Source organism: Maniola hyperantus, chromosome 14, assembly GCF_902806685.2.
Source record: "Maniola hyperantus chromosome 14, iAphHyp1.2, whole genome shotgun sequence".
In the NCBI taxonomy this organism is placed as follows: domain Eukaryota; kingdom Metazoa; phylum Arthropoda; class Insecta; order Lepidoptera; family Nymphalidae; genus Maniola; species Maniola hyperantus.
Window position 1 is genome coordinate 7,141,812 of NC_048549.1, and position 12,809 is coordinate 7,154,620.

Here is a 12,809-nt window from a genome sequence, read left to right on the forward strand (position 1 = left end):
TTGACCCAGAATCATGAAATTTGGCAGGTAGGTAGATCTTATAGCTGACATTTGGGGAAAAATCTGAAAACCGTGAATTTAGGGAATTCACACAAAAAAATTAAATTGTGGTCATGAACTAATAATTAGTATTTTCAACTTTCAAAGTGAGTGACTATATCAAGACCTTTCATATGAAAGGTCTTCACCTGTACATTCTAAAACAGATTTTAACCTGAATAAGAAACTTGATAAAAGTGAAAAGTATGGTGACTATGAAGTACACTACGAATCGACCCGTAAAACCTGCAAAAGGCGTAATAGCCGCTAGAATTTTACACGGCGCTTTTTTAAAACCTCCGCATCGTGCGCTAGCTAGTACCTACCTACTGTTGAAGACGTCAGCATACATCATTAGCTACAATTCAGCTCTGCTCACTTTTTAACGTTACTTATACTTAGGTAATTGAATTTTCAATTGGTGCACTTTTCAGCACCTACTTACTACCAGAGATAATTTATTACTACTGAAAAGTGCACCAATTATAGCTGTCGCCTGTTGGCATTTGCAAATCTTGCAGCCATGGACAAACTCCTTCCTACTTCCTACTATCTATAAGTGATCTATAACGATCCTCCCAACCTTATGAATTTCGAATATGCTTGCACTAATAATATAAAAAATAATAATATTCTTCAAGTAGGTGCGAGTTAGTGGAAAACAAAAAACCAGCAAATTATTTCTTACTAAATATTGCTCAGAACATAATATTACGAGATTTGAGACCATCGAGACTAACATTGTTATTATGATTACTATAGCGGACTGGCCCCTGGTTTGCACAGTTATACTTTAAGAAAAAATAAAATAGAATGTGAAAATTAAATTAAAATAAAGTTCAGCAAACTATTCCATAATAAGTACCTACCTACTTTGTTACATTTAGCGTTTAGACAAGCAAATATCTTAATTTAGTGCTAATGATTTTAATTAAATTTTAAGTTGTCAAAGGTTCACCGCTGCTGGTCAAAGGTCTGACAACGGATATGGGTAATTGCTTCATGTCCAGCTGTGGACGTCACCGTGAGATCATAACGATGACGACATGATATTGTGATGCGTACCTACGGTGCGTACCGAAAACTAGGTAGCTATATCTGTCTATGGGTATGTTATTGTATTTTTAAGGTATTACTAAGCTTAAACAACACCCGTCTATCATTTCGGTGACTGACTCAAATGATAAATGTCATTGACACTTGTGCACAAAGAATACCTATTCTATATCTATTTATAAGTATACTTATCTAAGCTAAAAATAAAATATTGTATTGTAAGCAAAACGTGCTTCACAAACCATCGTGACGCATACAAAATTTTGCATAAGTTCACGATCAATACGACCTATTCAGGTAAGAAATGTATTTCTGAGAGCAAATTACATCACAATCCAAGCCGAAGTATACACGTGCTATGGAAAACGTGATTGCTGAACTCGCCTGAAATCATTCAAACGCAAATCGCAATGTGCCAATACGAACTATTGGTAATTAAAAGTTCTAGGCGTTCTTAGTATGCTGAAGTTATTGTAAGCACGTGTGACGTGATTCATCATACCTACTTAAAATAAATTTTAAATAAATAATGTTCCTACTTAGTTTATTTTTAATTTATTCCGTGTATTATAATAAATTGTTAATTGTTGTTAATTATAATAAATTGTTAAAGTTTAAGGGTGTCGGGCAGGGGGTTGCCACGATAATATTAAGTGTTTGGTAATGCATGACGTGATTTCTAATACTATTCCGAAGTAAATATAAAATAACTAGCTTATGCTCGCGATTTCGTCCGCGTGGACTACACCAAACCCCTATTTTATTCCTTTTGGGGTAGCATTTTCAAAAATCCTTTCTTAGGGATGTCTACGTCATAGTAGCACTGCTATCTGCATGACAAATTTTAGCCCGATCCGTCCAGTAGTTTGAGCTGTGCGTTGATAGATCAGTCAGTAAGTTAGTCAGTCAGTCAGCTTTTCCTTTTATTTTATTTTATTTTATTTTTAGTTTATTTTATTTATTTTATATATAGTACAGATTACACCTTATACATTGACGTAAGTTTTCTTACACCTTTGTTACCTGTTATCTGCCAAAGCCACCATGATCAAAACTTTGTAGTCGCGGATTGTTCCTCCCTGTGTTGGAGACAATACGCAGATAACATTTAGCTTTTTAAAATAACGAAGGTCTCGCCCTTGCGCGCTCTTTAGGCCATTAGAAAGAACAGGGTTCTGATTTTACATTTCGTGCTTAAGTTTACATGTCTAGGTAGTCCGCTGAAATTATAGAGCATTGGATGAAAAGAATACCAAAAAATACAATTCAAACTAGAGATTTAAAGCAAGTATTTTGAATTTGATTTGTTAGTAATGGCTAGTTAAAGTCTTTATACGTTTTCATCAGTAAATACTACCGCAATAGCAAAAGAAATAGTTACCATGGTAGCATTGAAAAGTTAAAAATCCCCACCAGCGCTCAATCGGTTAGAAGGAAAATGGCATTTAATTTGTACAAGCTCCAGACTCCAAGTGATCACTGTCACATCTAATGTTTAGTCTTCGCCAATTAGCCATCGAAGTCTGTTCTCTTTACATTGATTAAAAAAGTAAAATATCTGATTGCGACAAGTACTTTCCCATTGCCCGCGTCTAGTTATTGTTATTCTTACACCGTAAATTCAATACGAATTTTGTAGCCATCAAGGTTCATGTCCTTACTTATTGTACCATTAGGTATTCCGCTACACGGGCTCCATTGCCACACCACGATGCAAAATTTGTTACACCTATATAAAAGCGTGCACCCCATTTTCTATGGCCCGCATTTCAATTCAAAAGAAGTATCGCGGGGACGTTGTTACAATGCTTGTGACGGTATTGTTATACAATAATTCCATAAATTCCATAAATTATTACTGCAAAATAAATGACAATATAGAACTATTGTACTGCGTTAAAAGGAAATTAAAAAATACTTAAAACTCTAGTCTCTCATCAGTAGTTTTTCTGGAAGAAAGAATCTAAATCATTTTTCATACAGAAAATTAATGAAACATATCTAATGAGATTTTTGATTTTTTTTATTATCTAATTAGCTCAAAATGGAAATCAGAATATTTGACAAATCATAAAAACTCATTTTTTCTTTTCAGGTTATATTATTGCTGATAACATGTGGAATCGTCCAAAGCTCAGGGATACATCCAGTGGCACCGGCTGGTACTGCGCCGATAGTGACAGCTTCCAGTTCGCAGTACTTCGAAAGAACCTTTAATCGTTTGGTTGCAACGCCACCTGTATTAGAGCCAGTGCTGCCAGTAGCTCCTGCTCCTGTGGTACCAGTTTTTCAAGTGGCACCACCTCAGCCATTTTTAACAGTTCAGCCTATTGCGCCCGCTCCGCCGGTTGTCGTAGAAGCAACTAGAACAACATCAGTTCCTGCAAATCCAGCAAACCCACCACAAAATGCTCCTGTTGACCCTAATATTGCTATTGCAATCGCAACTGCTCATGCTGCTGCACCAGTTGCCACTATACTTCTTCCGCCATATCCATTTGGATTTCCACCATCATTCGAAGTGCTACCGCAAGCACCTCAACCACCACAAGTGCCATCAGACCCCAACACTAGAGAATCAACCACGTTAAAAACTACAACAACAGTTCAAGCGACTACAACACAAAGAGAAGAAGACGCTACAACACCTTTGCCATCAAATATAGATAATAATTTCGCGCAAGCACCTTCAAACCAGAATGTTAACTTTAGGCAATATCTAGCACCACAATTGCCTACACAAGAACCAGGACCTCAGCAGCTACCTGCTCCAAGACCACAGCAGTTTCCTGGACCAAATGTGAGACCACAACAATTTCCTGAACCGGATCCGAGACCACAACGATTTCCTGTACCAAATTCGAGACCAGAACAGTTTCCTGAACCGAATCAGAGACCACAACAATTTCCTGTATTGAATTCGAGACCTCAACAGTTTCCTGAACAACATCCGAGACCACAACAATATCCTGTACCGAGTCCGAGACCACAACAATTGCCTTTACCTAATCCGTGGCCACAACACGGGCCCCAACATTTGCCTCAACCAGATTCAAGGCCCATCAAATTTAAAACGAACGTGGAAGTAGTACCTGTGCCTCTAGCCTATATCGCTCCGCCTTCACCACATCAACATCATCATCACCACCAACACCATCATCATCACCATCAGTCACTGGAAGCAGTTCCTCATATTTACAAATTTATACCGAAGACGTCAAAGATTATAATTATAAGGCCAGTGGGTGCTTCTCGAATTAGAACCATGAGAGTACCTGCAGGATTTGCTACGTATGGACCACCTAAATTAGTAAAACGAGCGGCGTTAAAGCGGTCACAAAATATCAGGTTTAGTCCACGTGACGCTGAACCGACTTTTGGGCCTATAAATAGACCTTTCACTAGATCACCAAAGTTATAAGTTTTAAATAGAATATACAAATTGTAGGATAAATAGTCAATTGTTACACTTGTTAAAACTGACACTGTAGATATAAGATTGGAGATAATGTAAATACAATATTTTTATTTTTTAATACTTTGTTTTCTTATACCTTTTTTAAAATATTTACCGAAAATAGGGTTATTATCGATGATATCTTTTATCTTTTAGAAATACGACAACGCACGCTCTTATGGAACAGAGCAACAAATCTCAGTAATTCAAAGCCTGATATTAAGAATTATTAGTCAGAGAGGGAATTAAGCCATTACTTTAGTACCACTCCACGCGAGTATCTCGTACAGTAATATAATTTATTACTCATGTTTTAGGTTAAATTAAAGTTTTATGGTATTTCAATAAAAATAATTGTAAAATTTTAGCTGATTCCCACGACGTCGTCTCACGTGGATTTAGGTTTTGAAAAATCTTGTGGGAACTCTTTGATTTTGCAAGATTAAAAGTAGCCTATGTCACTCTCACTCTCACTGTCTTTAACTATACCCATGCAAAAATTACATCAATCCATTGCTCCGTTGCGACGTGATTGAAGGACAACCTACAAACCCACAAACAAGACCTCTTTCGCATTTATATTATGGGTAGTGATTATTTGTGTAAACCATAAAGATCTATGAGCTAAATACACTATTATCTTAAGAAATCTATCCATTATTCTGATAAAGGCAAAGGTCACGAATCTCAGCGATGAGATTTACGACGTAGGAAGAGAGATAATTTTCTTACCAATATATGATGAAGTTCACGACAGTAGGAAACTTCTAACAAAACGTCGAGGCTTTGACGTCACTGGCAGACGTCAAATTCTAGTACATTTATTTCAGCAGGTATGTTTATGCAGGTAGCCTTACGGTAGCCCTATTTTTCTATGAGTTTACTTACCTAATATTGTACATTATCTTTGATTGAGAATCAAACCGAGAATTCCCTCACTCTAGTTCACTCATCATCATCATCATCATCATGATCAACCCATCGCCGGCTCACTACAGAGCACGGGTCTCCTCTCAGAGTGAGAAGGGTTTTGGCCATAGTCTACCACGCTGGCCGAGTGCGGATTGGCAGACTTCACACACCTTTGTTCACTCTGCCGTGGTTAATTGCCTCATCTGGAGACAGAAGGACTGGCTAATTTTTGCGCACTGTTCAGCGCCAATATGCAGCCAGTATTCTTGGCACCATTCCACGCAGACGTGATTTGTGCAGTATAGTAAGTTTCTTTGTAGGTACCATTTTTTCAAAAAATCTAATCTGATTCACGGAAGATATTGTGTCTATTACTCTATTATGTGCATCGACAAGTCTCTCCTTATCCCAGATTTAACCACTTATCGTGCCAGCACTCCGTGAAAATGATGTCGCTTAGCTTCTCATATTTCTGGGGCAAGTGCTCTGACTCTACTTTAATATTCCAGTTACCTTTTATTCAGCGGTTGCAGATCGAACAATGGTAAGCGGAAATACGCTCGTGACACTTACCTAATTAGTGGTAAATGGGTGAGTTAAGCACTTGACCGTCTCGACAAGAATTTAGACGAGATAAGAACTTCCTACCTACCTACTGGCTATTTCAGGCTGGTTATGATATTATGAGACTTAAAAAAAATTCTGTGACTCTGATAATATGATTAATTTTAAATCTGCTAGGCCCCGAGCATTAATAAGGAGGTGCAAAATATGAAAATACTAGATGGTACCCGTCATCTTACTTCGTCCACATAAATTTAGTTTTTTTGAATCCCGTGCGAACTCTGATTTAGGGATTTGGACAGTTTGGGATAAAATAATAGTACGCGGCAAGTCGAGATAGAAATCGGGGAGGGAACGCCCCGCACACCCACACAGCCCCCGTGCTGCCCCGGTGCAGGCGAGCGTGGGTGACGTGTTCGGGGCGTTGCCCCGCCCTATACCTCGACTGCTATCTCAACCTGTCGCGGATTTATACACCCCCATCCTTGAAAGCAAGCAATCTCTGTACCAAATAGATCATGCTCGAGGCTTCGTCCATGTGGATTTAGGTTTTTAACAATCCTGTGAAAACTCTTTGATTTTCTAGGACAAAAAGTATTCTTGCCCTGGGATGCAAGCTGTACCAAATTTTGTCAAAAACGGCTAAACAGATGGGTCGAAAACTAGCAGATAAACAAGGAGCCAGATCCTTTTTTCCACGCACATAGGACACATAGACTGTGGAATCAATTTCTTTCGGCGGTGTTCCCATTAGATTACAACAAGGGGTTATTCAAGGGGCGGTCCAACAAATTCCTGAAAGACCGGCAACGCATTGGTGATTCCTCTGGTACTGCAAATGTTCATGGGCGTGACCCGCCTGCTCGTTTGCACGGCATTTTTATTTAAAAAAAAGGAGCCAGACACACTTTGGCATTTATAATGGATCTTAAAGTATACTATGGTTTTATTTTTGGAAATACAATAATTAAATCCAAGGGAACCATGTTGAATCCAATAATAATAATTGATGCTCAAGAAAGGCTTTAACAATCAGTGTTCACCGAGTGGTATAATTTGTGTTGAAAGGTTAATATCATATTTCCTTGTTTCGATGATGTATTTTCGTTTTGTTCAATTTTCAATTAATTTACTTATTATACTTTTTAGGGTTCCGTACCTCAAAAGGAAAAACGGAACCCTTATAGGATCACTTTGTTGTCTGTCTGTCTGTCAAGAAACCTACATGGTACTTCCCGTTGACCTAGAATCATGAAATTTGGCAAGTAGGTAGACCTTATAGCTGACATTTGGGGAAAAATCTGAAAACCGTGAATTTAGGGTTAGATCACACAAAAAAAATTAAATTGTGGTCATGAACTAATAATTAGTATTTTCAACTTTCGAAGTGAGAGACTATATCAAGTGGGGTATCATATGAAAGGTCATCACCTGTACATTCTAAAACAGATTTTATTTATTTTTAAGCATCATAGTTTTTGAATTATCGTGCAAAATGTCGAAAAAATACGACTGTAGTACGGAACCCTCATTGCGCGAGCCTGACTCGCACTTGGCCGGTTTTTTTTTTTTGTTTCTCGATGAAAAATTTGCGCTTGAGGATGGTGTAACTGTTTGTTGCATAGAGATTTGTCATATTGTAAATTTATTTGACATGTACGTACGTTGGCATACATCTGTTATTTATTGTGGTCTAGCAAGCATTATGATGTAAAAAATACACAATTTTTTAAGCAATAAAAATTTTTTAGGCAGCTAAAGTCTAAATAAAGACCAGCAAGAGATCGTACCAGAATGCTAAGTTTTGCATTTTTCGATCGCATTAATTCACTTTATCTTTTTTTGCTGTGGGTGATGTGGCTTGGTTTGTTTTTAATACCTATTGAAGCGGTGGCCTTCGACCTCCTATTCAGGGGGTCCGGGGTTCATTCCCGGGTACGCACTTCTAACTTTTCCGAGCTACGTGCGATTTCACTTACTTTGACGGTGAAGGAAAAATCGTTAGGAAACCTGCATGCCTGTGAGTTCCCAAATTTTTTTCGGCGGTGATCTTTGGCTTAAATCCTTTCCAATCTTAAAGAAGTGAAAGAAGACCAGTCAGTTGTCAGTAGTGGTCCAGTGATGGGTTGAGTTGATAAGTATAATGAATCACCAACTTGAGCAATAGAGTTTGAGTAAATTATATAGGCACATGATGCACTAAATTATTTATTCTCTTGAAATTCTCTTTAAATTGGTCCAAAATGCTGTCCAAGTTTGCTGTTGTAATATAATCGTCAGGCACGTGCCCTGAATGTAACTGATCGTATGTCCAGTCAACGGGTAGACCCACAGTGATGAAACTTACAAGGTGAATCTGACCGTCTTCGTATAAAAGGTACCTATTGTCTACGAACCCTATACATCACTCACGAGTTCTTTGAACAGCACGACACCCCCAAAAATCGAATCAAAATGATCGGAAAGGTGCTTACTTTTAATTTTATAAGTAAAGTTTTGTGAAATATTAAATATACTTTAAGCGTAGATACTTCATCATCATTATCATCATTAGCCTGTGGATGTTTATTGGACATAAACCTTCCATAACGAGGGCTCCACTAGACACTTAACAAATGTGTCGCAGAGAGCCGCTGGATTCAGGCAGCGCAAGACCGTGGTGGACGGAAGTCCCTATAAGAAACCTATGTCCAGTAGTTGACGGACGTCTATCGGTTGATGATGATGATGATGATAAATGAGCGCCACCACACCAGGTCCTCAGCCTTCCTCATCCAGCTGTCTCCCGCCAGACTTTTTATCTTGTTGGTATATTGTGCAGGAGAGACATGTATTATTAAACCAGATACTTATTGTACTTATTTATACTTTTCAGATTATTTTCCTTGCTACCATCGCCGTAGCCATTGCGAAGCCTAGCGTCCCGGCAGCTTATGTCGCCTCCGCTCCGCTTGTGGCTGCCGCTGCCCCATTAGTTGCTGCGCCCGCTCCCTTCGTAACAGCATCCAGCTCGCAATACATTTCAAGGAACTATAATGGACTTGTTGCGGCCGCACCAGTTGTGGCTTCAGCTCCATATGTTGCTGCAGCACCTTACTCACTTGCTGCTCCGTACTATGCTGCCGCTGCACCTTACGCAGCAGCTGCTCCGTACTATGCTGCTGCAGCACCTTACGCAGCGGCTGCTCCGTACTACGCTGCTGCTGCTCCTTACGCAGCAGCTGCTCCCTACGCTGCAGCTGCACCTTTTGTTGCACTTAAATGACAAGACTGTTTAAATAGGCTCAATGAATAAATTAATCTTAGACTATAACATAGTTTGTTATTAACTATCCCATAGCTATATCTAAATATATAAAAGGAAAAGGTGACTGATTGACTGACTGACTGACTTATCTATCAACGCACAGCTCAAAGGATAGGGCTGAAATTAGGCATCCAGATAGCTATTATGACTTAGACATCTGCTAAGAAAGGACTTTTGACAATTCAATCACTAAGGGGGTGAATTAGGGGTTTGAAATTTGTGTAGTCCACGCGGACGTCGCGTCGTCTTTGTCCGCGTGGACGCGTTTGGCACAGAGCTATCTTATCTCCCGGAAACGATCTTAAGCTACTTTTTATGCCAGAAATTCAAAGAGTTCTCACAGGATCCTATCACTCGGTTTGATTGATTTTTATGAAATTTAGTAACGAGATCCCGAGAGCATCCCGGAGACTGATAGAGGCTTTCTTTATCCCACAAATTTAAAGATTTTTAAAAGATTTAAAAACACAATAAGTAATAATTAAGTTCACTGATCTTACAGATGAATTCATAAACTACGATGACAGTACTATAATAACTAAGGCAATCTCTCTACCAAATTGACTCTAAATCCATTTGTTACAGTTCCACATGAATTATAGTGGTATACATGATGAATACCAAACGCTAACCTACCAGTCACTGGTGGCACTTCATTAGAAATTCAACTCAACACGAAAATGGTAATTCTGTCTTGCTCGATATTATGTACGTCCCTGAACCAAATATGTGTCATACGACGATTTAAATCACAATTTAGGTCATCGTGTCTCGTGATTGTACTTTCTTTCACAACCTGCTCTATGCCTCATGAATATGAAAAATAAAATTGTCTAGTCATGTTAGCATGAGCTTTTAAAACATATTATCCTACTCCTAATTAATATTATAAATGTGAAAGTGTGGATGTTTGGATGTTTGGATATTTGGATGGTTGTTACTCAATCACGCAAAAACGGCTAAATGGATTTGAATGAAATTTAGAATGGAGATAGATTATACCCTGGATTAACACATAAGCTACTTTTTATCCCGGAAAATCAAAGAGTTCCCGCGGGATTTTGAAAAACGTAAATCCACGCGGACGAAGGCGTGGGCATCAGCTAGTAACTTTATAAGTAGTTCAATTTTTACTAGGTTTCGCTCTGCTGGAATTTCTGAAACGCTGGAATTTCTGAAACCCTGTTTTAGAAATGTCTACGTTATAAAGAAAACCTACATGCAAAATCTTCTAGATCCATCAATTTGAGTTGTTGTTTGATTGCCCACGACTCCGTCCGCGTGGATTTTAGGTTTTGACATGTTCCTATTAATAGGGTTCCGTACTCGAAGGGTGCCAACGCGACCCAGCCCAAACCCTAGAAAGCCGACATTTTGCACAGATGTTCTTTTTACCCGTCTACGGCAAAGAGTTATGATTTAGCAGTCTGTGTTTATATGTATGTATAGGTTTGTATTTATGTGTGTTCCATCGTGAGCTGAGCCACCGTTCCACCAACTAATAAGCCGATTTTGATGAATGAGATGTCAATCGATTTGTTATTATAGACTGGGTGATATAGGCTACATTAAACAAATGAACAAAATCATTATGGCGGATGTTGCACCCAAAGAAGTGGGGGTCTTAAATTTTTTTTTTACTATCGTATGAGTGAAGTCTCAAATGTTTAAGAAAAAAAGAAAAAAAAATTGAGTTCGTAAACGTAGATATGCTACAACATTAAAATATACCAAGAAATATACCAAGTGACAGAAAAACAATAATTTTACTATAATATTTTAGCGTTTATTAAGACTATCGACTATCGTACTCGGGTTTTAGTTTTCAACTTTATTTAAAATGTAAAAATAGAAAAACCCGGATATTTTGAAATTCCCGAGGGAGTAAAGAGGCAGATAGCCGCTAGCTGCTAGTGTTATATATTTCGTTCCCAAGCACGAAACTGGCACACGTGGCACACATATCTTATTCTTGTCAAGCACGATATTGAAAGCTTGCGAGAATATAGGCCACACGGATGTGGCATTGAATATTATCATGAAGTTTTCTATAGAAAATCTTCCATTGTATACACAGTCATGATTTCTACTTTTGAAGCATTTTACATACTATGGTTATCTGGTGACACGGCAGTGCCACCGCCAAGTCGAGTAGTATTATACTCACCTGATGATACGGCAATTCAATAGATCTTCACTCGATGACTGTACCTACCATTATATCTGCATTATTAGTTGTTTAATCAAGGAATATTATATTTATAGATTACTACGGTTACGACACACCATTATCGTTACCCACAAACCTCCTTTAGTTACATAAAGGGTCCTTTGATGGTCAAGTGTGTGACGCATTCGGTAACCGATAATGTCTGCGTCGACACCTAATGGAGAATGCGAATGTCCTGTCGATGGAAAGTGAAACTATCAATTCGAATATAGACGTAATGCTTGCAACAGTTTGAAGTATATAACGACCTGTGACATATTCATCAATATACTTCTACATTCCCACTCGACTAACTAAGTCGTGAACCTACAAAAATATGTCTCGACTGAGATTAGTAAGTGAGATGACCATGGAATTTTTAATCCCTTTATTTAGTCGTATTGTTTTGGATTTTATTAACTTTTTTTAATTTACAGGTATTTTCCGCCATCGCCATCATAGCTAGTTGTGAAGCTAGCGGGGTTGGACATTTCGTACCGGCAGTCAAATCAATACCTGTCGTGCGATACGCACCTTTCTACAGTTTTCCAAATGGAGTGCGTTCAATACACGCAGTTCTACCAGCAGTAGCTCCACCTCCAGCCCCAGTTTTTCGGGCATTTGCTCCAGCCCCTGTATTGCCTGCACCAGTAGCTGCTCCTGTACTGCCGGCGCCACCACCATTGTTTCCTCGTGTATACGCAGCACCTGCCTACCCAGCGCCGGTCTTCCGCACCCAATTTTTACCAGCACCTTTACCGCCTCCGGTAGCTGCACCTGCGCCAGTATTTGCACACGCTATTCCTGCACCTGCACCTGTGTATCCTGCATTACCTAGATTCGCTCCAAATCCTTCTTACTCTTTAGGACCAATCTTTAGTGGAGCTGTGCCTTTTTCACCTATCGTCAGAGCAGTCGCTCCTGCAGTATTACCAGCCCCAGCACCAGTGTATCCTGCCCCAGTTTTTGGACCCGCTCCTATTAGCTTTGCAAGGTCTGTAGCCTACCCAGCGCCAGCACCCTTTTTACCTGCACACATAAAACATGAACAAGCGTGGAAATGATTCTAGTCCTGTCATTAGTTTATAGTTAGACATAAAGATGTTGTTATGATCTGTAATGTAGATGTATATTGTTATTATTTTTATATGAGCCAATTTTATATCTTTATAAAAATAAAATAATGAAATTGACAGTCGTTAATTATTTTTTATTTTTCAATTTCAAATTTTGTGTTTCATTTTCAGTAGGTATATACCTATTTA

At 38.7% G+C, this 12,809-nt stretch overlaps 4 protein-coding genes across 4 annotated transcripts in view; 2 read left to right on the top strand and 2 right to left on the bottom strand.

The window, feature by feature from the left end:
- LOC117988228 (ommochrome-binding protein-like) overlaps positions 1-12,809 on the bottom strand; it is a 259,232-nt gene that overhangs the window by 234,151 nt on the left and 12,272 nt on the right. The gene's annotated exons all lie outside the window — the stretch shown is intronic.
- LOC117988525 (uncharacterized) lies at positions 2,901-4,516 on the top strand. The gene is made up of 2 exons (XM_034975674.2): positions 2,901-2,912; positions 3,191-4,516. Exons 1-2 carry the CDS (start codon positions 2,901-2,903, stop codon positions 4,514-4,516), a joined length of 1,338 nt encoding a protein of 445 aa, XP_034831565.2.
- LOC138403278 (TOX high mobility group box family member 3-like) lies at positions 8,944-10,147 on the bottom strand. Its single transcript, XM_069503151.1, has 2 exons — positions 10,132-10,147; positions 8,944-9,284 (listed from the first exon to the last, which is right to left on the bottom strand). The coding sequence occupies exons 1-2, from the start codon at positions 10,145-10,147 to the stop codon at positions 8,944-8,946; spliced, it is 357 nt and encodes a 118-aa protein (XP_069359252.1).
- On the top strand, positions 11,882-12,608 carry LOC138403283 (cyclin-dependent kinase inhibitor 1C-like). Its single transcript, XM_069503174.1, has 2 exons — positions 11,882-11,899; positions 11,982-12,608. Exons 1-2 carry the CDS (start codon positions 11,882-11,884, stop codon positions 12,606-12,608), a joined length of 645 nt encoding a protein of 214 aa, XP_069359275.1.